This window comes from Varanus komodoensis, unplaced genomic scaffold, assembly GCF_004798865.1.
Source record: "Varanus komodoensis strain SLA01 unplaced genomic scaffold, ASM479886v1 scaffold3, whole genome shotgun sequence".
NCBI lineage: Eukaryota > Metazoa > Chordata > Lepidosauria > Squamata > Varanidae > Varanus > Varanus komodoensis.
Genome location: NW_025335761.1, coordinates 22,325,595 through 22,350,358, shown reverse-complemented (window position 1 = coordinate 22,350,358; position 24,764 = coordinate 22,325,595). Strand labels below are relative to the sequence as shown.

At 40.0% G+C, this 24,764-nt stretch overlaps 2 protein-coding genes across 2 annotated transcripts in view; both read right to left on the bottom strand.

Annotated features, from left to right (window-relative positions):
• Nucleotides 1–2,129, bottom strand: part of FSIP1 (fibrous sheath interacting protein 1) — an 83,123-nt gene extending 80,994 nt beyond the window's left edge. Inside the window, exons 1-2 of the mRNA XM_044437129.1 lie at nucleotides 2,099–2,129; nucleotides 284–415 (exon numbers count right to left, since the gene is read on the bottom strand). Coding sequence (XP_044293064.1) covers nucleotides 284–409 — 126 coding nt within the window. The 5' untranslated portion in view covers nucleotides 410–415; nucleotides 2,099–2,129. The remainder of the gene's footprint in view (nucleotides 1–283; nucleotides 416–2,098) is intronic.
• Nucleotides 2,130–12,392: 10,263 nt separating this feature from the next.
• GPR176 (G protein-coupled receptor 176) overlaps nucleotides 12,393–24,764 on the bottom strand; it is a 37,004-nt gene continuing 24,632 nt past the window's right edge. The window contains exons 2-3 of the mRNA XM_044437130.1: nucleotides 16,005–16,257; nucleotides 12,393–13,770 (exon numbers count right to left, since the gene is read on the bottom strand). Coding sequence (XP_044293065.1) covers nucleotides 12,663–13,770; nucleotides 16,005–16,257 — 1,361 coding nt within the window. The 3' untranslated portion in view covers nucleotides 12,393–12,662. The remainder of the gene's footprint in view (nucleotides 13,771–16,004; nucleotides 16,258–24,764) is intronic.

Sequence of the window (24,764 nt, the reverse complement as noted above, 5' to 3'; positions counted from 1 at the left end):
TTTCCTTTTATAACTTTTCCTTTATAACTTCTTTTATATCGTTTATTTTTATTTATTTTATATTATTAATTTTAATTTTATATTGTTATTTTTATATTGTATTGTATTTTATTATTTTGTAAGCCACCCCGAGGCTTTGGCAAGAGGTGGCATAGAAATGTTCTAATAATAATAATAATAATAATGACTCATAAGCTGAGCCAACATTTGTTGACCCCTATACAGAACCTTGAAAGCACTGTAGAAAAAGCAGGTCAAGGAATATTGTGGATGTAATAGCTACCTTGAGCAAGTCTGGTTCTGGTGTTAAAACTTCTAAAGATGCACTTAAAACTTTGCTTGCATGATTAATTCTTGAGCTAGATGCTGGCCTTGAAATTTCATCCAGGTTTCCCCTTGTAATATCCATTGCAGTCTTAAATAAGAAGATAAAGAAAGCATAAAGTATATTAAATATGATAATATTGATCACTTTCTTATTTTTCTACATTTTCTACTGTTTACTAGATGGAAATTACTTATAGGACCTTATGGAAATCATGGGCTATTAAGAGTTTGTTTCTGTTAGTACACAGAGAATACAAGTGGAACAATTCATGTCCAAAGCTGTGTTCCTGATTATGAATTTATGCTATTTTCTTACTAGAAGTGCAACTCACAACTCAATTCCTAACTGCACTCCACTATGCTACAGTTTCAGAAGCTTCAGGGGCAGTAGAGGTAAGTTGTGCTGTGAGCTATAGCCACAGAAAAGCAATTATATGCTCACTCACCCTAAGCACTGCTCAACTCAGTATTAACATACCAGCTTTATCTGCCATGTCAGCTCTTTGCGCAAAACCATGGAACAAATCTTATCTCTCTAGCTGTCATGCAAATCTGCATTCAAGTTTACAGAGTGATAAGCAGATTCATAAAATGCCACTCAGCCCAACCACCTTTCCCTTCATATTTGGAATCGCACCAAATAATAGTCATGAAGCCATAAGAAGAGAAAGAGCTTCCTGACTTTCAGCTGCAGCATTCTGTTACCTTCGGCTGTTTTTGCTTTATCTTATGATGTACATTGGAAATCAAACACTGTTAAGTTACTTACTTATTTACAATATTTTTACCCTGTCCTTAACAAACATCCCAGGATGGCTTACAATACTTTCCAATAGGTTACAGAAATAAAAAGTCATAATGGTATGATCTTTCCCATTTGTATAGCAAAGACGATGCTCGGAAAGAAAGAGTGGGGAGGGAGAATGGAGTGCTATTACATAGAAGAGAAGGAGGACAGGATGGGATGGGATGAATTGCCCTTTGTTTGAGCTGCTGCTATCTGTAAAGTGCCAACTAACTTTCTCTTTACTGGTGCCTGGCTAGTGTCAGCCACATTTCAAGGATGGACGCATGCTAAATTCTAGAAAAGAGGGTTTTTCTCAGGCCTGGTTATGTATTAATGATTGCATGATTTAATCAATGAAAGTTATACCTATTTATCCATATATCAGTAGGAATATGAACAAATAAACAAATAACTAAATATTAACATTTTATGTCTTCAAGCTCACAACCTTTAAAAGTGACCGCTCTTGAAAGAATTAACATACACACAAAATCTAGAGATGCAGTTTTAACGAAATGGATTGTACATATCATTTCATGCATTTGGGTGTCTGAGAAAGCAAATTAGTAGAGGTTCTGTTCTCTTCTTTGTTAAAGGCTCAACATTACTAGCATTAGTATATAAATAACGTTGCTTCCTTCACTCACCCGCAAAGAACTAGATTAAACAGTCACATAAAATGAAAGGTATAACCCTAAAGGTTGATGAAGGCACCAGAACAGAATCTCAGTTAAACAAAGATACTGGGAAAAGGCAAGAAGACCACACTCTGACGATCGACGAGCATGCAATCCAACGGTACCACCCTCTGTATACTGTGGGAGCAAAGAGCCTTGCCTTTAGCAGGACTTGCTTCTGAGTAAATATTGGGCCACACCGTTATAACACTTCGATTTTGGATCTGGTTAGAAGAGCTGTGCATTTCTTGTACAGAACAGGAGGAGGGAAAACATCATTGATAAACAAAGTCCCACATTAACTCACCCCAAGCAGGATATTGGTCGGCACCGCAAAGGCGGAACGAGGAAAACCCTCGGCAAACACGAGGCGCTTCGTTTCTTGGTTGCTCAGGCAACCTCTACGACGCAACGGAGCCGGAAATCGGGCACACTCTAAGGGCGGAAGTGGAAATTCTGGCTTCTTAGGGCCCGAGATGGGCTTTCTGCAATTGGGTTTAGAGTCTCGTTATAAGTTATAGATATAGGTTCTACTAATATGCACGCACGCACGCACGCACGCATACATATATAGGTTATAGGTAAGCAGTTAATGAGTTTTGTAGATGTTTTAAAACGGAGCTGGTTGAATGGCCGGTAGGCTTTCTCTCCGTCTTTTTCTAAATCCACATGGACGCGATAACGCTCTTCCTCCACACGTCTGTCCTTTTAGCCAACCTGTGTTACAGACACGTGATCAGCCAGTCCTTGCTTTTGCATTTGAAAATGACTTTCAATCAGGATCAAGGTGGCTACGTTCTGTGGCACTTTCCCCCAACCTGGTGATTTAAAGATGCATTGGACTACACCGCCCAGCTGTTGTTCACACCCCGAAGGCACAACACTGGGAAAGACTGTGTATAGGCTGCTGACAGAGAACTGCTGGATCACTTTGAGGCAGTTAACCACTGCATGCTTACCTAGAAGTAAATTAATTGAATTCAGGCAGACTATGAATAAACATAATGGTGCATATACATTTTAACGGTTGATTTTGTAGAGAGCGTGCTTGCAGAATGTGTAGTGGGTTTATTAATCATTTGCTGTAGAAGGATCTCAAAGCTGGAGTTTTCATCAGTGTGATTAAATCAATATGAGGGATATTGTTCATTAGCCTTAAAAAGAAAAAAACTGAATCAGGATACAATTCTATGAATGTTTAGGCAGAAAAATACCTATAGCTCCATTAATGTCTTAATTTCTGGAGTCAGGGAGGCATTCTAGCATTAGCAACCTGGCCAGATCTTTCTGGAGCTCTTTACTCTGAAATGATATTTTGCACTTTGTTTTACCTAACTGAATAATTTAGTGTCGTGAGTGTACTTGACTAAATCACAACTCATCCTTAACTCAGGATCAAAGCACCAAGCTTTGTTATGCAGATTTCCTCATGTTTCATAGACTCAGGAAGCATTAACTTTAAATTGCATGTATTTGCTGAAAGATGAAAACAATTCTTATCTTAACTGAAACCTAGGGGGAAAATTCAGCCAAAACACAAGTTTTTCATGTGCATCATCTTTCTTGCCTGAGCTTCTTTTATCTGGGGCGACACACACACAGAAAACCAAGCCCCACGTGGGAGTAATGCTGCATGTTTAAAATTCTTCTGGCCTCACCTTGACTCTGCTTAACTACTCTGGAATTTTCTTCAATTTGATGATAATGTTCAAAATCTTTGATATACTTTCTAAATTTATATTACTATATTATTGATTTTAAATAATAGCCAAGCATGTTGGAGAGATTTGACTTTCTTGACTAACCCTGTATTTTTGAACAGTTTTTTTCCTTTGAAATTAAATAGCAAAACTAAGTTAAATAGTAGTGTTTGGGGAGAATGTCAACCAAGTAATAACGACAACAACCAGGTCTTGTATTTAATATCTTTGTTGAGACAAATAATTGGACTTCATATTGGTGGTGGCCAATATGAAGGTAATATCCATTACCTAGCGCTGGAAATAGTCCAAAGAACTAACTCTATATGTACAGTGCTTAAAAGTATGGGGGTTAGAAATAATAGACACCAAATTTGCCAGATACTTTGTATGCTGTAAGGTAGACTTTTATTGCATATATAAGCACACTGCACTCAGACAGGATACTGCTACCATTTTGCCTGTTTTTGAACAACTCTGATCCTGAGAAAATAAGTGTCATACCAGGTCAGGCAGAGGCCCAGCTCGCCCAGTGTTCTTGCTCACACATAGGCTGTCCATGGAAGGCTCATGAGTAGGACATGAGTGCAGCAGCACATGTTCCCCAGCTACTAGTAACCATTGATAGCCTGATCTTCCAGGAATTTCTTTAATCTAGCTTTTTGAGCTATCCAAATTACTGGCCATCACAACATCTTGTGCTAGAGGATTCCATAATTTAATATTGTGCCACATAAAGTGAAAGTGACCAGTGAAAAGACTGGTCCAGTATGCCAGTGTTCTTCTGCATCATATTGAAATAATGTAGTGAAAACTGTGAGAGGCAATCTAATGTATAGTTTGATTTGACCATGATTACTAATGTTGACTGCTGTAGCTTAATTAAATTGTAAATATGGCCATTTTGACCCTTCTAAGCAATTTGTACTTGCATATATGTTGTAACTGATAGTGCTGAGGTCACTGTTCCCCTATTAATTTTGTTGTATTTCAGAATAGAAATACTTATTTTCTGCCCAATATCACAGGCACTTCATTCAGCTTCATATTACCCAGCTTCCACTCACTAGGGATCACTGTATCTCAATCCATCTGTACAGCTGGAGATGCTTGTAATTTCTTTCAAAGGTGACATGGAAACCTCTGAGAAGGCCCTGGCACCCATGAGCACATTTATTTTTGTTTATTTATTTTATTTAAATTAGATTTATATGCCACTTTTTTGTTTTAAAGAACTCAAAGCATCTTACATCTCCCTCCTGCTGCTCTCAATCTTATCCCCACAACTACAACCCTGGGAGGAAGGCTGGGCTGAGAGACTGTGACTGGCCCAAAGTCATCCATTCTGGCTCCATGATGGACCTGGGTCTAAAACCCAGATTGCCTTAGTCCCAGTTTGACTCTCTACACTCCACTGGCTCTCAATTTGCTGCTTGTTCCTGGAGTCAGGTAAGAATTGCTATCAGCCAAAGTGTCAGATACAGTAGTTTACAATGTAGGTGTAATGAAACTCTCTTACATGAGAATGCACCTGCTGTACTTGTTGGTCTCTGGGCACTCATAAAAAGGGGCAGGTGTCTGTCTGCAAAGTTCCTGAGATTGTGGGCAAATGTAATTTTGTATATTAGCCTGTTTAAAGTACTTGGGCAAAATCCTAGAAAATGTCCTGGAAAGCAATACGAACAAAAGCAAACATAGAGACCTTTTTAGTGGTTTTCTGGAATTGCTTGCCTTTCTCTCTTGCTAAGTAAGTTAAGTTGCCCTTTGGAGCAAACTGTATTAAATAGGCCTGGTTGCAAGAGCACAAGCATTGAAGATGACCTTTCAAACTATTATTCATAACCATTCTTATTCCTTTCTTAAGTGAATTGATTTTTGCTAGAATGTGTTGGGGTTGTTGGCAATAATTGATGCTAATTTCCTGATGAAGTTAAAAGCAGGTTCAATTCACTGTTTTGGAAAATAATATGGTTTTTTTTTTTCCTAACCTGAGCTTTCCTATAACAGCATCATTCATTCTCTACTGTTCCATAAAGCTGACAAAGTCATTAATTCCTTGCCTCAGAAGAATATCACTTTTTCTGCTCATACTACTTTTATGTGTATCAATGCCTCTGCAAAACCTTTATTGTCATCTCTGGATCTACTGACATTTATTTTTGCTAGTAAATTCTGTAGGTGGCACTCTTTGTTCAGTAATTTTTTAAGAGTGCTATGAAAAACACATTAAAGTGGGTCCATAGTTCCAAACTCATTATCTGGTAAGTCAATTAACATTTCTGCTAGCATCGCAACCGACAGATTAATGCTGGAAGAGGCATATATGTGGTTTGAGAGTCAAAAGGTAGGCTTTCTGCACCATCTTGTATGTTTTCATTCAGGATTATGTCAATGTTTGTTCCTTGGGACTTACTCCCACACAGTTGTATATAAGACTACAACTATTGCTATGAAGGCTAGTCAGAAGGGGAAGAGAGGAAAAATGGGGGTGGGGGGGGGAACAGAAAATTGAAAAAGCTTCACATTCTTCCATGGATTTTTGGAAATACTGTGCAGTGGGCTTCTTTCAATATTTTGGGGGGAAATGGTAGAGGCAGCTCGTTTTCTGTTTTTTTCTAGTATTTTCCAAGTTCTCACATCTTTGCAGCCATAAACTAGTAAGAAACAAGCTTGCCTTTTGTTCATTCCTAAAAATCTTGGATATCAGCAGAACAACCAAGAATGTCATTACAATTGTACCCTGAATGTTCTGTAAAATAAACCAGACATTATAACATGGAGAGAAACCAATGGAAAAACCAAAAATATGTCTAGCTTTTACAATAAAGATGCAAAGCAGGTACTCTCTATTGTATAGCTTGTTTATACAGATGTTTCCCTTGTAGGCTTGAATGTAGGAAATAGGCCTAAAAGAAGAGTTAGTAAAGATGACTATCATGCAGATGAAGTAAAAGAGAATTAATGTGCTTACATCATGCCACAAAGACTACTGTAAAATTGAAGAAGTTTACTTTACATTAATATTGATGTAATATAATTGTTTGCTGGAATTGGAGTTCAGCGGAAAAACCACAGTGGTATTAATGAGAACAAGACATCCATAGGCGTATTCATCTTTATTTGGGCTGCTGGTTAATTGAGTTAAGTGAATCATGATTATTTAGCTAAGTGATCTGGTTGTTTCTAGGTTGTCCATTTGCGTAAAGACCAGGACAGTTCAATTTAAAATATCTATGTATCGTGTCATTTTATACCACCCAATAGTCAAGATTTTCTGGGCAGTTAAAAACATACAACAAAAATTAACAAAAAAACCACAGCAGTTTTACCTGAATCAGTACAGAGGCATAGCAACAGTACAGGATAAAATGCAATATGAAAACTGAAGTTAAGAAGTTAAACGTCAAAATGCTGGGGAAATACAGTGGTACCTTGGCTCACGAACACCTTGGTTCACAAACAAAATGGGTCACAAACAAAAATGTCTGAAAAATTTTGATTTGGGTCGCGAACACTGCTTTGGGTGGCGACCAAGATCACAGCCATCTCCCCCTCCCCCGAATGGGGAGATGGCCTCAATCAGTCCCATTGGTTCAGGGAAGGTGTGCCTGATCAGAGGCGCGCTCCTGCAGGAAAGACAGGCAGAATCTCAGCCATCTTCCCCACGGCTCTGCTTTGCTGCTCCTGTCTTTCCTGCAGCCACGCACCTCTGATCACACATGCCTTCCTTGCACAAAAGCAACTGGGATTGTGGCCATCTCCCCACTTGGGGGTGGCGGGGAGGAGATGGCCGCAATCTTTGTTGTTGTCACTTTGCTTCACATTTTCTGATTTAAAAAATGGTTACAGAACGGATTAACCTTATTTACATTGAAGCTTATGGGGAAATTTAATTTGGCTCATGACCAGTTTGGGTCATGACCAGAGTCCTGGAACGGATTAAGTTTGTGAGCCAAGGTACCACTGTATAAAGGTTTTAACCTGGTGTCAAAAAGAATACAAAGCAGGTGTCAGGCACACCTCTTTGGGGAGCTCATTCCATAGCTGGAGTCCCAAAACCAGAAGCACCCTTCTCCCAGTAATGGGGGGGGGGGGCTCCTGGAGAGGGACCCATGAAGATGACCTCAGGGTCTGGGTAGGTATATATGGAATGAGGCATTCCTTCAGATAACATGTCCCCAAGTCATGTCCAAGGCACAGAATAACACGGTTAACCTTTCTATCCTTGACCCTTAAATCTAATTTGAGCTTGTAAGCACCTTCAGAATGATGTACATGCTCCCACTTTAGTGAGTTTCCAACAAATGAGAATACTTCTCTGCATATCCTATAGGGCATAGATGAGGTATGCAAGTGAGTACTTCCAGCTGAAGTTAAAGGTCATGATGGAACACAGGGTACCTTGTGCCCCAGTTGTTTTGCTATAGGGGAAAAATGCATGTCCTTCAGCATATTACATTTACTATGGCATAATGCTTTTGTAGACTAATGCCAATTTTTACAGATGCATGGAAAAATTAATCCGTTAACTTAATGCTTTAAAGTGTGAGCCTCTTTACTGATCAGCTTCCTAGCTTTGAGGCTGCACAATTCCCCACTGCCTCGTGACAGTGACACATGCATTGGTGACTTCCCGTCTCGACTTCTGTAACGCGCTCTACGTGGGGCTACCCTTGAAGACGGTCCGGATACTTCAACTGGTTCAAAACAGAGCTGCCAGGCTGCTGACAGGGACTGGGCATTGTGTCCACATGACTCCAGTTCTCCGTCAGCTTCACTGGCTTCCCATTGAAGTCCGGGCCCAATTCAAGGTGTTGGTGATGACCTATAAAGCCCTAAACGGCTTGGGTCCTGGTTACCTGAAGGAGCGCTTGCATCCATATATGCCCAGCCGCCCCTTGAGATCGGCGGGGGAGGCCCTTCTCCGGGAACCCTCCATGAAAGAAATTAGGAGGGTGGGTACTCGGAGGAGGGCTTTCTCTGCGGTGGCGCCTAAGTTATGGAACGTGCTCCCCAGAGAGGTCCGCCTGGCGCCGTCGTTATTTGTTTTTCGGCGCCAGGCGAAGACCTTTTTATTCAAGCGGCATTTTAACTGTTAACATTATTGGTTTTATCTGGCCAGGGCGGCTTATTTTATACTGTATTGTTGTATTTTAATTTAATATTTATATTTTTAATTTATATTATAATTATTTTAACTTAATGATGTGAGCCGCCCCGAGGCTTCGGCGAATGGGGCGGCATAAAAATGTTTTAATAAATAAATAATAAATAAAGTCAGAATGGCTGAACTCATTATAACTGCAGAGGCTGTGACATCTCTGTGGATTACTATGATTCTGAGCAGCTGAAGCACCAGGTAAATTCACCCAACCTAGCTACCTACCCTGTGAATATGCATTAATAGAATCAGATGATCAGGCTCACCAAGGGCTATCCTTCCCCTACCACCCCTGATCCTCCAGCCAGTATCCTGGTCTCCTTTGTAGCACATTCCCTGTCTCCACTCTACCTGCAACCCCTTTCTACCCACCACCACTCCAGGTGCAAGCTGCTTTATTCACCATGATTTCTCCCCTAGAGGTTCCAAAAAAACACAACTGGCCTTTTTTTCCAGCTTCTGAAACATGTGCTGATCTTTTAGTAATTTGAACAAAAGTTGAAGTAATAAAGCCCCATTTATCTGTCTCATTCTGCCACCTCTAAAGTTGTTTTTAAACTGTGAAATTTGCACATTTTTAAAAACTGGGAAATACTTTTCAAGACAGGGTCATTGAGGCCCCATCAGTGTGGGTAGGCTAGACATGCACATGGTGGGCATGTCGTGAGCAAAGCTGGCTGGTGCTGGAGGTCAGACTAGATGGCCCGGGAGACCCCTTCTGACTCGCTCTATGTTTCTAAGTAAATGGAGGAGAACTATTATGCATTGAAAAAGGCAGGGCTGATAGAAGGGAATGTAGGAGCACTGGTGAGATCTGGTAATACCTGTTGTCTTGGGGCTGTGAATGTGACATGTTGGTCCCTACTAGGGACCAACCCAAATCTTAACAATTTTACCTAATAACTATGCAATCTTGGGCTAAATTACATTTAGAGGTAGCGATAAAGAGATTGCATCACCAGTCCTAGAAATTAGCCTTCAATGTGTTCCTGAAGCAAAGATAGGAAGCTGACAGACAGACACAGACAGACATCCCCTCTAAAACCAGGGGTAAGCAAAGATTCCACTTTGTATGTGTGGGACTGAAAATTCCATAAGCTCCAATCAGCATATCTAATGAACAGTGATTATACTGGTTGTAGTCCAAAGCATCTGGAGGGCACCAGATGGTCCACTCCTGTTCTAAAAAGTTATTTTTGGTTAGAAGACAGCTAACAACATAACTGGGTTTGTATTCCAGAAACTGGAATCACCGCAGAAAGCTACTTCTGGTAACAACTAATTTAAGGATTCTAGTTTTTTGTGGCTGAAATCTCATGAGAATAAAAATGTTTCCCCTGGTTTGAGTTCTCTGCTTAATTCAGTCAAAGTAAATACATTATCTTCAAATATGAAGATTATTGAGATGAGGATAAACTAGTAATATTCCAAAACTGTATTCATTTTCTGGATAGAAAAACACAGTGTAAAGTGTAGCTTTTAAAAGAGAGGGGGAAAAAGACTTGACACTTTAAAGTAATAAAGTATTTACATGTTTTATTGCAAAATTTGTTATCAGTAACATGTAGAAATAACTCTTAGATCCCTTAGAATCTACAGATCCCTCTGAAGCTTCAGAAATACTTAAGGAAGAACTTCTGTGTTCCATAAGCTCTGCTTATGCTGGTTTTTTCTTGCTTTAAATATTATGCTGTTCTTATGTGGTTGTTTACTATAAACATGGCAAAAGGCTGTTTGTTCTCATGAAAAACACACTTTCAAAGGAGAAAGTACTTCAATTAGGAAGCGGAACTCCCAGCCAATGGCTCGGCATGCCTAGAATATCTATTCTAAAGCAGAAGTGTGAGGCTGAAAGAGTAAGATCAGGGTCACTCTTTTTGAGGAATTGCAGGCAACTCCTGAAAAAGAAAATGTTTGCAAACGAACCAGTGCAAAAGACAAAGTAGATTTCAGATTGGCACAGAGCGCAATAATAAATAAGCCACAATCATGATATACAGGAGGGGAGAAAGTAATCTGCAGCAAATTGACTGAGTACACTTATGATGCTTGCTACCATAATCAGCTTTGATCTGTGAAGTCTGTTGTACCATAAAGGATGATCACTGCATGATATAATCTGGAATGGGTTACATGTATTACTTAGACATATACTATTTATAATATGCTACACGTTCATATGTGTTAGATCTGTCTGTGCATGGGGGTGGGGGTGCTGAGGCACGCCAGGTGTTGTTGGATTATGATCATGACCAACTACCGGCCATGCTGGCTGGGACTGCTGAGAGGAAGAGTCCCAACAACAGCTGGGGGTTGGTAACAAATTTCTCACTGCTGTAGACATTTGAACATACCGTGTCCTCAAATGAATTTAAGTGCCATGGTTCAAAGACATAACAGCGTATAACTATGCATCTTCGTGAAAAAATGGCATCACATTTTTCATGTTGTTTAAATATGTATTTTGTTTTTTTTAAAAAAATGAAAAAGCACCATTTTCTGCTTTCCCCATTTATATCTATTCTAAAGTCTCATAAAATTTTGATTATTCAAGACACATAATTTGAAGATTTTTCCATGTATTTATATACTCTCTTGGTATACTTTGCATGCCAATTTTTAAAAAATCGGGTCAGAAATCCAACCCTGCATCTATTCATTTAGCATAATACAAATGTTAGTAATAACAGCATCCCTTAAAATTCAGTGCTAAAATAATTCTCTATGAAATCCTGCATTTTAAAACCCTTCCTTTTCCTTCAGATATACCAAGATACAGTAAAGACAGATCAGGCACAGACCATATAATCTTAGACTGCAAATAATTAAAACCTGAAATTATTTAATTTCTTAACAACTGATTTGCTGCAAGATTTGAGGCCTGTAAACCATAGTGAATAAATATTTTATATAAATAATTCATGGAGCATATGCAAGTGTGCTACACTCAAATCTATACTCAGACAGTGGCACTTTTTTATAATGCCTTATGTACCAGACAAAATGAGACCACCACCAAAGTGCAATAGAAACCAAGGAAGTGGCCATGCTACATTGGGGAGGTAAAGGAAATATTCTGGATGAAGAATAACAGGAAACTTTCTGACAGAGTGATGATTTCATTTCAGTTAAGGGTCATACATGCATGATTTACCAGGAAAAAAAAAAACATTTAACGTGCATTTCAAGAACTATTTTAAAAACAAACAAAACAGCTTCTGGTGCCTTCTGTGTTTTACCTCCATTAGGGTGCTGCTGTTCCTCCAATTTTCCAAAAACCAATAGTATTCCACCCAATAAATATCATCCCTAGAAGGGAAATATTTCTTATTTATATCCAATATAATAAGCATATATATTGTTAGCTCATGTTTGCCTCAACAAGATTACAAATTACTTTAAAGGCACAACCCTATGCATATTTAGACACAAATAAGTGCTACAACTCCCAGGATTCCCTAGTCTGCATAGGACTGTACCCTCAAAGTACAAAGCATGCCAAAATATATTACTTAATTGTAAAATACTATTGAAATGCTCAGTGTTTGTTTAATCCTGGCCAATAAAAGATATCCCAAACTGACAGGTCACATGGTATTCTTAAGAGATGCCTACTGCTTTTTCTGTAGAAGCAAAAAATTAAGGAGCTGCATATTTACTGAATTCCAGAGCAGCGCGCGCGCGCTCGCTCTCGCACGCTCTCTCTCTCTCTCTCTCTCTCTCTCTCTCTCATTGTAAAGATCACAACAGGATAAGGAGGAACAGGCCATCTTTGGGCAGGAAAAGCCCAAAAATACCCCTTTGGAAATTTAGTCTTGTATACAATGAAAAATGAATCTAGAGAAATATATAAGATTAGATATTTGTATCGAAACCATTCCTAAGGAAAGCTTTGTTTTCAGTTTGGTTTTACAAATTGGCACTAAAAAATAAGCCTTTATTTCATCCTAACAAAGATCCATAGGATCACATATATGGCCCTGTCTCGTCACATAAAATGCCTGCTTTTACTAAGAATCCACTTTGGGGAAAATGCTGACTTTATTGTTCCTGCTAATTTTTCTTTCTGCTTTATACTTGGGCTGTTTTGTCTGGATTAACTCCTCAGGTGTGTTTCCCAAAGGCGGCAGTAATCGCTTCTTACTGTTCTGACTTTCTGACAGCCATTGTGGAGGCAGCTCAAAAGGCCCAAAGCCTAGCTGTGCGGAATACTTCTCACTGGCCAATTCTGCTTCTGTTGGCATGGCTGGTGCCACTTGTGCCGCCGAGTCTGCAACAGCATGAGGCAAAGACCTCTGAACTAAAGCCTGTTCCACATCTAAGCTGGCGGTAGGAATTTCCTTCTGCTGGTAGTCAGTGCAGCCAAAGGATTTGGTTTCATTCTCTTCATCCTCAGTGGGCTTGAAAATTTGCTGCTGTCCAATGTGAAACATTTCCAGAAGCTGGCTACCAGAGCGGACGTGTGACTCTAGGTTGGTATCCGCAGCCCCTCCAGAGCTGATAATGTTCCTCCGACTATACCTTCGGTGTAGTTGTGCCATAGTCCCTACTAAACATTTCCGTACAGATTTGTTAACAGTGAGGAACAGCAAGGGGTTGGCTAGCAGTGATACCTTGGGCAGCCAGATGGCTGTGAGAATCAAGTATTCAGAAGTGTCCAAAGCATTCAGTACAGTGCGGTAGATCACTAAAGTCATGTAGGGCACACTGCAGAAAATAAATATCATAACCATGGACAGCAACATGGCATGAAGTTCAGATTCCCTCTGAGAGGCATAAGGAATAGAAATTGTATTTTGAGGGGTTCTTAAGGCAGCTATAATGACTTTTTTCTTCTGGCTGGCACTCAGTGCTCTGCGGATGAGGAACATAAAAAGAAACACCACAGCCACTGGCAAAATCACAGTGGTAATGTTGTAAATGATGACATATGCTAAGTGGCCAATGGAGAAACTCCGGGGATCAGTACATGTGGACATAGCATAAATATCTGATACGTTGGTCACAGCAAATACAGGAATGCTTGCCATCACTGCATGAGCCCAGATGTAGATTACCAGGTCTCGAGACTTGGCATCCGATAACTTCCTTTCTAGTGGGTATAAAACTGAATAGTACCTATCAAAGCAAAAACAGAGAAGGGAGGAAAAGGTCTGCATGAGATACAGAAATACAGGATGCAAATTACAATGGAAACCTGGTACCTCCCCCAGATGGTCTGATTTAAATCCAGGGAAATTTTAATCACTGATTTGGCACTGATCCCTAATACAGAAATATCACCAGATTCTTAAATATGCAGAAAGATACTGCCTGAATTATTATTTAGATCAAACTGAGTCTTGAATGAAGAAGGCCAAATAGTAAAATCAAGCTTGTAGTCCATCAGCAAAAACAGCAACATTTCTACTGTGTTCTCCTTTTATTTCTCCCATTGCAATCTCTAATTCTCCACTGAACTGAAGGTAGATTTCACCTTTGCCTTTACTTTCATTTTTGTACTAGAAAAATGCATTCAACCAAGTGAACCTTACCTTATATTTTATGTTAATCTTATCTAATTAATATGAAACCTGTTACTTCCACAATTTAGACACAGCTGTAACAAGTTGCCTCTTCTTGTGCTATTCTGTTCTGGAGTGAAACTGTAACACTATATCAAAACAAATTATGTTTGTGTTTGTTGTATATGTTTGTAAGTGAACAGAAAAAATAGACTATTAATCTAATAATAGGAACAGAAAGAAAAAAAGAGAGCTAATCATTCAATCCTGTGTGTGTGTGTGTGTGTGTGTGTGTGTGTGTGAACAAACTATTTGCAGAGAAATGAAATGGTTCTAGAGGAAATTGCTGGTGTGGGTAAAAGCAAGCACAGCAGATCATTTGGGCCTAAAACTGATTATCCCTGTTTTTCTTACTCGGCCATGGAGCCAGTGCTACCATTCTGTACAGTGAGCTGGTTGCTTCAAGGAACAAAAGTGCAGTGTTGGAGGGGAAAGCTGTGGGTACCACACGGCCTGTCCTGCATCTCTCCAGTGCTGCTGCTCTCAGGCGTGCTGCCTTCAGGCTTGCTGTTCTGCTGCTAGTGAGGAAGTAAAATTTAGCTGAGGGATGTCAGGGATGGGGAGAACTATTTTGTCCATCTCCCCAGGCAGCAGAATTTGTGTGGATCCTGCTTGGCCATAAAGTTCAGAGAATGTCATGGAAGGAAGAAGCAAGTAGGGTTTCACCCAAACCTCCTGACTTTGCCCACCCAGATAAGATTCCCTAATCAGGTAAAAAATTAACTTATTTCTGGCCTACCTATCTGATAAAAATGGTCTCAAGACTTTGAAAAAACTTAAGCACAGGATTACATGTAAATAAAGAAAACTGGTTTATTTTAATGACAATCAAAGTTTGCAGGTCATTTAAAAATAAAGATTTCTAAATCTAGTTAAAAAGAAGAAAAATGCATATTCTCTTTAGCAAAAGTCTATCACGTGACTTCAAGGTTTGAGTGACTACTCATCTTGGGGGATACAGCAATGCAGGAAGGGTGAGAGCGAAGCAGCCTTATTTGGCCAGCACCTCTCTGGCTTATGGAGGTCAGCACCTCAGTTCTGGAAACTTCAGCCTGGATGCTCCAGATGCTCCAGTCCTCATCACACTGTAAGAGCCAGCAGCTGCTAAACTGACAGGAAACCTTTGGCTAAGGCAGCTTTTCCTACTGGGGCAAAACTAACCCATCCAGAATAAGCAGCAGCACTACTTAAGCATCAGTCTAGCACTGCCTGTACTGAAGAAGTTTTCAAAGCTTCCCCAAGTTCCATGCAGAGCTGTCCTTCCAATGCTTTACCTTACCTACTTGGGTTACTTTGCTTTATTGAAACTTGGACCTGCTATACCTGGTTTTGTCTTGTTTGACTTCAGTATCATCTGACTAATTCCCAGGGCCAGATCATCTTAGGGATCATCACCACATTGCCTGATAGTGTTGAATACTTCAAGAGCTCATCTGTTTCAAGTTCTTTAAGGACCTTGAGAACAGAATCAACCACATGACCTGAGCTGTGGTAAGTCCAGGCAAGCCACATGTTTCATCTAGAGGAAGAGAAGTTGCCCAGACATTTAAAAAAATCCAGTATATGCCATTTTCATCTTAGACAAGTTGGTCTCTGTCCACCTAATTCATCCTACAGAATGGCTGCAAAGTTAGAAAGTTGCCCTGAGTGAAAATATGCAAGGGAGAGGGCAGCTGCAACCTTAGCAAGTCACTATTAATAATCAGTCTAAAACCTGTTTCAAAAACTTATCTCAGTCATAAAGGATGAGCGATGAAAAACCATCTATGAGTCAACTCACTGTCTTACCTATCCAGGGCAATGGCAGGAAAGCTGAGAATTGTCACTGAGCAGAAGACTTTGTGCAAGAACTTGATGATCTTACAGAAGACCATGGTGTAGATCCACCAGCAGCAGTGTGGACTGGCACTGAGGACAATGTCAAAAGGCACACAGGCTAGGCTGGCACAGATTCCAGAGCAGGCCAAGTTCTTAATAAACCGGTTAGTTACTGACTTAAAAATTGAAGTTCTGCATGTTGACCACAATACCACAGAGTTTCCTGGATGAAGAAAAACAAAAGCAAACCATGAAAATTAAGAAATACATAAATATATTCACAGATGTATATAAAATAATGGCATCGGTTCTTTAAATATGTATTTGGCATCATGTATTCACCACTACATTCTTTTCTGAAATTGTCATTGTCGTGTCTAGCTTCCTCCAACAAAGTGGGATGGTTGATAATCCTATGTATGTTTATTCAGAACATTTATTCAGGTCCCACTATAATTAATGATGATTCCCATAAATATGTAAAAGATTGCAGCATGAGACACAGTTTCAGTAAAAGGTATATTATACAATTATTTTATTTATATGTTTATTTGTCTGTTGGCTTAAAATCTTTTTCAGCTGTCTTTCAGGGCAGAAGTCTTCCCAAGATGACATACAGAAATAAAGCACAACATTGGTATGATATTAAAAAGAGTGAAAATGCAATAAAATAGCAGTTAAACCAGCAATACAGACAGAAACAAAAGTGATCATAATGGAATCATAAAAGGGGCCAAGTAGAGTTGAAAGGGGTCAAGAAGGCCCTTGGTCTAACCCCCTGCTGTTGCAGGTCACCAATTTACATCATTCTACCATATTTGGAAAAGGCCAATGTAAATTAGTATGTTTTCAAATTTTACTTAAAAGCTTGCTGCTACTTAAAAGCATGGCAGAGCCCAGTGGCCACTTCTTCCAGAGATGACTTCCAAACAATCCCTGGCAAATCATTATTGTAATATATTTCTAACTGATTGAGCAGATAACAACACTGTAGTCTTATCCCACCATTTCTATTTGGTATGTGAAAAAACTGTTGTGAGTCATCCAGAGACAAAAGTGATGAACGGCCTAGAAATATCCTGAATGAATGAATAAAATATTTAGCAAAATGACTTGATACCTGATGTATTTCTTCAAAGGAAAATCCACCTTAAGGGAACATAACTTTTTTCCTGTTCAAGATGTACTCAGCTCATCTAGAGCACAATCTGATGACCTCCCAACATAATCTGGGAAGCCATAGGATTATTTGCTGCCCATCTCTAAGGCCCTACAACTTCAGAGCTGGGACTCCAAGACTGAATGCCCTCCCACCCCTTTCACAGCCAGCGAGGCAAGAGCCCCACTGGCTGCCCCCACAAGGTTGCAACTGGGCCTCGGAGGGGAGCAGGCCAGGACCATTGCCTTTTGCTGATTCTAACAGCCATCCCAGCATCCTTTCTTTCCTCCCTATCCTTGGCACTAAACCTACATAGCCGTGACAGCCATCTAGAGAAATAGTGACAATGGGCATCACCACTGCTGTGCCTCACACCAAGCAAAGGATGCACAAAAGCCCTAACTTAACAAAATCATGCTTACTCTACAGATTTTCAGGAGAGATACAATAGCAGCCAACCGAAAACTGATGCTTTGATTTTACACGGAACTATTTTGTCTTGTATAAAGATCTTTAGCCTTTGCAGATAGAACAGGGTACCCATTCAACTTGTAGAATGAATACAAAAGAAATATTGCAGATTTCATTTAAAAATCCAGTTCCAGATAATACATGAAATTCCAGTAATGCAGTTGATCCTTATGCGCAATGACAAGTCCTTGTGACATTTTAAAAGGGGCTGGTCTCTTCAGGAAATCTCTGACTTTGAAAAGGGCTCTCACCTGAATGTCTTTCTTCACTGGACTTCACTGTTAATCCCCGAGTCATATTCTAAGAAACATCACTGAAGTAAATGCCAGCATTTATGGTAAGGGGAAGTGGGTCAGGAAGTGGGCCCAGTGTTCTAGGAACCTCAGATTCATAACTGCTATCAGTCGGGCATTGCCAAGATCTTACCTGCATTAGCACTTAACGATATGATGAAGTGGTGGCTGCAAATTCCATTTCTGTGTTGCTGCTGCTATCTAATTTCACAAAATTGTAAAACAAAAAAGCATTTGTTTTTCATAGTCTGGAAGGCTTGGTGTCAATTGGTCAAAATACATATTCATACAAATTGTGAAGTAAGCTAGGATTGAAAATCATAGTTTTTAGGAATACTGTATTTTCCTACAGCCAGTTCACATGGTTACTTTTTTTTATTCGAGTCCATGTGGCCATGTTTATGGTTCTCCGAACGTAATGCGCATGGTGAACTGATTGTGTGGACCAGCCCTCCATGGCACTCAGAGTGATCAGGCATACTAAAAGCAAATGGTGAACAGGGCTTATTTGCAGTGAATTTGCACATGTGCCCTGCATTTATACATGTAGGGAATATGTAGGATGTGTTAAATGCAAACAGAAGGGGTAGATTCTGCCCCCAATGCATGGCTGCACATTCAGCAGCCACACAAGCAAGGCATACACATGCACTGATATACAGGTATGGGTCCCTTCATGGGCCAAACAGGCCCATGGCCAGCAATACTGCATGTTGTCAACAGGTGAGCAGGTGCATCTGAACTTTCTTACATCTGAATAACCATGGATGGAAATGGGCTGTGAGTCATACAAAGCTTTTTGGAACTATTACTTTTAAGTATGCATGGAAAATATGGCTGAATTTTTGTGGGACTGCATTCAGATTGGCTGTGGGGTTGTTGTTGTTTTTTAAATAATAACACTGACATAAACCCTGACAGCTCTTTAGAAGGCCAGATACTGGAGATGAAACTCAAATACTTTGGCCATCTAATGAGAAGGAAGGAATCCCTGGAGAAGAGCCTAATGCTGGGAACAATTGATGGCAAAAGAAGAAAGGGGGCATGGTAGAGAATGAGGTGGCTGGATGGAGTCACTGAAGCAGTTGGTGTGAGATTGAGTGGACTCCAGGGGATGGTGGAGGACAGGAGGGCCTGGAGGGATGTTGTCCATGGGGTCGTGATGGGTCGAACACGACTTTGCCACTAACAACAACAACAACCCACATTCACTTGAGCCACTGAGCAACTTCTGCAAAGGACAGTCATTCTGTGAGCTGTAGGCCCTCAGCAAAGGCTCAGTTATATGCTTTTGGCATCTATCTTGTGAATGTTTCACTGAACGATCTGCTTAGGACCTAAATATCTGCAGGTTGAATGTAAAACTACTCTGGGTCACAGGTTTCCCATCCCTATAATAGGTAATAGGCCATTCAGTTAATGTCTTGAGAGCTGTCTCTCGATTACTGCATGCTCATATAATCCATTATTCAGTTATACGCGTACAATAAGGTAACATTTTCATCATTTAACTTTTCCAGAGAATGAAAGCTATTAAAATAAGAGCCATTCAAAATCTAAGAGTAAATCCTAATGTTAAAAAAGCAACCTGCTTGAATCACTTTAAACACATTTGTTATGGAGAAACACACAAGCTTTTTATCTGAATGGAACAATTAACCCCCCACCACCCCTTAAAATCATTATTGGTGATTTCTCTTTTTTTCCTTCATTCTCAAGCAACCATCTGACTTAACTAATACCACTATTTTCAGTGTACAATGCTTAGATTTTTTTTCAATCTTTTGGAGCTAATGTTCAATTCCTATCTATATAAATATCCAAATAGCACCACATTTGTTGCTAAACAAAAAGACGTATTTTCAAGTTTCTGTTTCTCCCACAAAGAGCACTTATTCAGAGAAAGACTGAATTCATATATTACAACATCCTACCCTGCAAATAAGCTACATTGTGTGGGGCTGTTTGCCTAACAGCCCATGGTGCTCCTCACAGATGATCAGGCTCACCATGGGTTGATCCTCTCCTTCCTCAACTCTGAGTCCTCCAGCTGGTATCCCAAGCTCCCTCATGACACACTCTGCTTTTTTTCTCATGTCCCTGTTCTGATCATGACCCCTTTTCATTTGCCACCAGGTTGTCAGTTTTTGGAGCTTTTAAAAAGCACATAGGGGTCATTTATTATCTTTGGCCTCAGAAATGCATGTGAATGTCAGTTTTTCAAAGCTGCACAAATGCAGTCTTAGATATTTCCAGTATACATAGAAACAGAACGAGTCAGAAGGGGCCTCCCAGGCCATCTAGTCTGACCCCCTGGCTCCAGCCAGCTCTGCTTATGACATGCCCACCATGTGCATGTCTAGCCTATCTTTGAACACCCTCACTGATGGGGCCTCAACCACCTCCTGTGGAAGCCCATTCCATACCCTAACTGTCAGGAAGTACTTCCTGGCATCTAAATTGAACCTTGGTTGAAGTCTTGCTTGCCCCTGTCAACTACCAAATGGTAACAGACTGATAAGGCGAGAGGACATACAGGCTAAATTGGGAGCAGCTGATCTCTGTCACTTGCCCAAAGCTTTTGCTAGTCCAGAAAGGGGAGATGTTAAGGCCACCTACTTTTTGCAGCTCCTTTTGAGAGCTACTGCTGAGGTTCCAGATGATGGCTGTCAAAAAACGTGGAGAATTAGGTGAACCGAGTGAATAAAGCCAGTGAGGAGGGTGACCCATTTGAACTCTCCCATTCTGCCTCCTCTTTTTCCTTTAAAAAATACATCTGGGAAATTTGTAATTTTATAGGAAAATATTCAGGGATTTCAAGCCTGGGAAGTAAATTGAAAGGAAATTAGCACATTTTCCCTTCCATATACTTCCCAGCCATGAAATCTTCACTATTTCCCAGTTAAAAGGAGGAGGAAAAAACCCACAGATTTCCCAGATAGTTAAAACAAAAAACCTTAAAGAATGGAGCTGATCCAATGGGACTCCCTGTTTAATTTGACCCCATTCACTCCATCCCATTCAGCATTTTATTTTTCACTTTGATTGGCAGCTGGTCTGAGCATTGATAAATGAGCAAATCAAAGTGTTCAGATGCTCTGGAGTAGAGGGGCTTTTGGAATGGAATTGAGGGGAAATTTTGTACAGTAACGGGACTCTTGGTTTAAGAGCAATTCAGAATAAACTCACTGGGTTTTATATTTCAAAGAACTTCACGCATGGGCAGAACTAGCCTACTAGGAGATGGGGAAGAAACTATGGTGGAGAAATTGCCACTCCCTAAGCCCTACCAGACTGCACCATCCATGGCAGAAGTTGGGCGGGGCCAGTTGTAGTCTCCCCCATCCCCAGTTCCTCCAGAAGCTTTTTCTTACATTTGTTTCCTGTTGAAAAAGAAATGAATGTCAGCTTCAATTCCCATAGATCCTGGCTCCTGTTTTGGGCACATCAAGGAAAAACAGAGCATATCAATACCAGGGTGGTATTAATGGGATTGGCCAGTATTCCAAAAGCTGCTTTGGACAGTATCCAGTTTCCATACAGCCAGTACCATGCATAGAGACTGCTATGTGCTGGCCATTGCTCTGACTTTCTTTCCTTAGCCAACCAAAGGCACACCAGCTGTTGAACTGCTGCTGCCCCACACTAATTTTGTGGGTAGGGAAATGATGTCCTTTCTATTTCATTTTGAAAAAAAAAAGGAAGGAAAATGGAAACAATGTTTTTTTCCATACCCAGGGACATTTGAGGTTGCGATTAGGTACACAGCCGCAGCTCAGTTGCCATCATTTGTTTAGTTGGCTTAATTTTTAACAAATGAGAGAAAGCAAACATCCACAGATTGCCTAACTCATAATAAGAACCACCCCCCTTTCTACACTATCTGAAGAGAATCACACACCCTATTCATACTGAATTTGAGTGGGAATGATGTGAAGATGGAATTCCTGAAGGTAATCCATTGAAAGGAAATTGATTTTGGAGCAGGAACTGGATCACCTGGGGATAAATTAAATGAATATGAACTGACATTAGTGATTTGGGGAGTGCAAATTAATTTAAGAATGGGGGCTTTGAAATTAAGCTGAATCCCTGCCTTCATTCTTAAATAGGCTTGGCTTCAGTGAAATGTAAATTCAAGTAATTATTTTAAAATGTATATATGTACATAGATATGAACATTTGCACATTTTGTAGAAATTTGTACTATCTTTTGCTTTCTTTTTCAGTGATATGTATCCTTTTTTGACAATGGGCAGGTACATACATCACAATCAGTCATTCTGGTTTCTTGTGCAGGATACTGTGTTGTCCAAAATGTGTCATGGTATTTTTGGCATGGTGCACTTTGTTTTTAGAAACAATGGTCTGTTCTTTTTCCCCATGATTCACCATGGTTTCTCAGGTTAGCCAGACATAGCATAATGACTTTGGTGATCCTGGTTTACAGCTACCATAGAATCCCCTAGAAAGAACAGGAGCTACTCCAGCCATCTAGCATGGGATTGAATTTCAGGTGTGGTGGCTGATGGGATATGTGTCAATAGGGGGAACACTGCGCAAGGAAAGTCGAACTCATTCCTTTGGGGGAGGGCTTTTTTTTTAAGGTGTCACACCTTAAATATCTTTTTATTTTCACAAATCTTTCACCTTCAATAAATGTGAGGTTGTACCCAATAGTATCCTTCCCTTAGTCCTCTAGTGGATCAGAACCATCCATCAGTAAAGGGATATAACTGGATGCAACCCATCATTTCTGCTATAAACATTTGCTTTGCTTCCTTCTGTGACTGACTTCCTCAAGGCAAATTCTGAATGGACTCAACTGTTCTTTCAATGAAGTCATCCTGAAGGTTTTTGGTTCTCCTCCATACTAGCCAAATTATTGTAGTCTGTCTACTTAGAATGCCAACAATAATGTCATTATTCTCTCTTGCTCATCTTGAGTTATAGTCATTAGGTTCCCTTCTGAATCTGAAAATCTGAAAGTTAATTGGTTTTGTACCTAACAGGATTTTATAAGAATACTGAAAAGAATGTTCCAAATTCCAACAAAAGCATTAGGCAGAGGTTTGTTAAGCATCCCCTTACACTGGCACACAGCACTGTACTGTGACTCAACAGGGTTCACATTTGAATGAATGTCAGCTGAGTTCCATTCACCTTGTGCCCAACTGAGCATATTAGTACCACAGATGGGTATTTTACCTGAATATGTTTTTCTCTCTTTGAAACTTATGCATGCTTCAGCCATTTAAGGACATCTTAAGCATCATTAGTATTGATATCTTAAATTCTCCCACCAACATTCTAACAAGCTAAGTGGTGAAACTTTAATTAAGGGTTCAAGATCACCTCCATTCCTTGTGATATGACTACAGCAGCATGGATGAAAGTTCTGAGATGCTAAAGGGAAGTATCTAAGACTAAGCTAGAGAAAGAGCATTAGCCTGAAGTAAGTTTAAAAAACATGACATCTGTGAAACTGAAGTTGTGGTATAATTTCATAGCAGAGGGATTTCTTTGCTGTGATAACTAGTTGTTTTCATGGTTCAATATTCTTCAGACACATGGCTCTCCACATGAAAAATGTGATGCTACAGTCACTGCAGGAGGACTTCAACACCTTGATTAAACTTGTAAAGCGGTCCTAAAGGGTTTATTGTATAGTAACCAAATGACTCCAACATGTGGAAATAAAGTCATGGGATGTGAATAAACCTGGTGATATACTTATGAAATTGGCCCTTATTTAGAGATTCTTCACTCAGTTTTTAAAAACATCATTCAAATATTCTGTTAAGTTTTATACTGTAAGCAGAATGGAAAGATATATTAATTGTGTTTTCAGAAAACAAATAAGAAGTGAAATCAGTCACTGGGGGAGGGGCTCTGTTAGTCTGGTTTAGGGATCAATAATTCTGATCAAAACAGTAGGACATCAAGAGAGTGGAAATGAGAACAGACTCCAAAAAGTGCCATGTGAAGCTAATATTATCTTAAGGCAAGGTCTTTGTGTATATTCATTCTGTTTTATTAAGTAGGTGTTCCACAATCCCAAGGTCTTCTCTTATCAGTTAACCACATCTGTCTGCTACTTAAAAAGACAGACTGGGCAAGATCCAGCAGAATGAGGGCTGTTAAGCCTCATGGATTTTAGTGGTAGAACCATATGGTGTTTACTGATAATTAAATCCTCCTGGGCACAATCCTATGGGGATCCCCATAAACCTCCAAATGTGAAGGATTAACTCATTTCCATACTCCTCTCACTCTGTGAAGCAGCTGGACAGCCAGTTTCAGCTATGTTACTGTGGTACTTCATCGGAGGAGGAAAAGAGGTGGCACCAGGGATATTTTCACAGTGCTGGCCTCCTCGTCCCCTTGCCTCCAGAACACAGCCGAAATTCCTTCTCAGGGTGGAGGGCGGGGTGCTTCATGCTGGCATCCCAGCTTCAACATTGGAGCTGGAGTCTGAAACATCTCATAGCCCTCCAGACTCTTGTCTAGGGGGCACAGGGTTGTACTGCTTGTGTTCAGTAGCTTATTTCCAAGTAAGTCTGCATAAGATGAATGCCTGAAGCATGTGTTTTCCTCTCCCATGGAAATAAATGGAAATTAAAAAGCTTAATTTTGGCTGAACTGAGCCATTCTTAATTGATAAAACAAACCTGTTCAGTATTATTTCATCTTTTTTTCCTAAGTGTACAATTCTCACCCATCACCAAGTTTTGTTCCCTTTAGGAGCACAAGAAACACAGGCTGCTGCTTACAGTTACCATAGCAACAATCATTTCACAAAGCTAA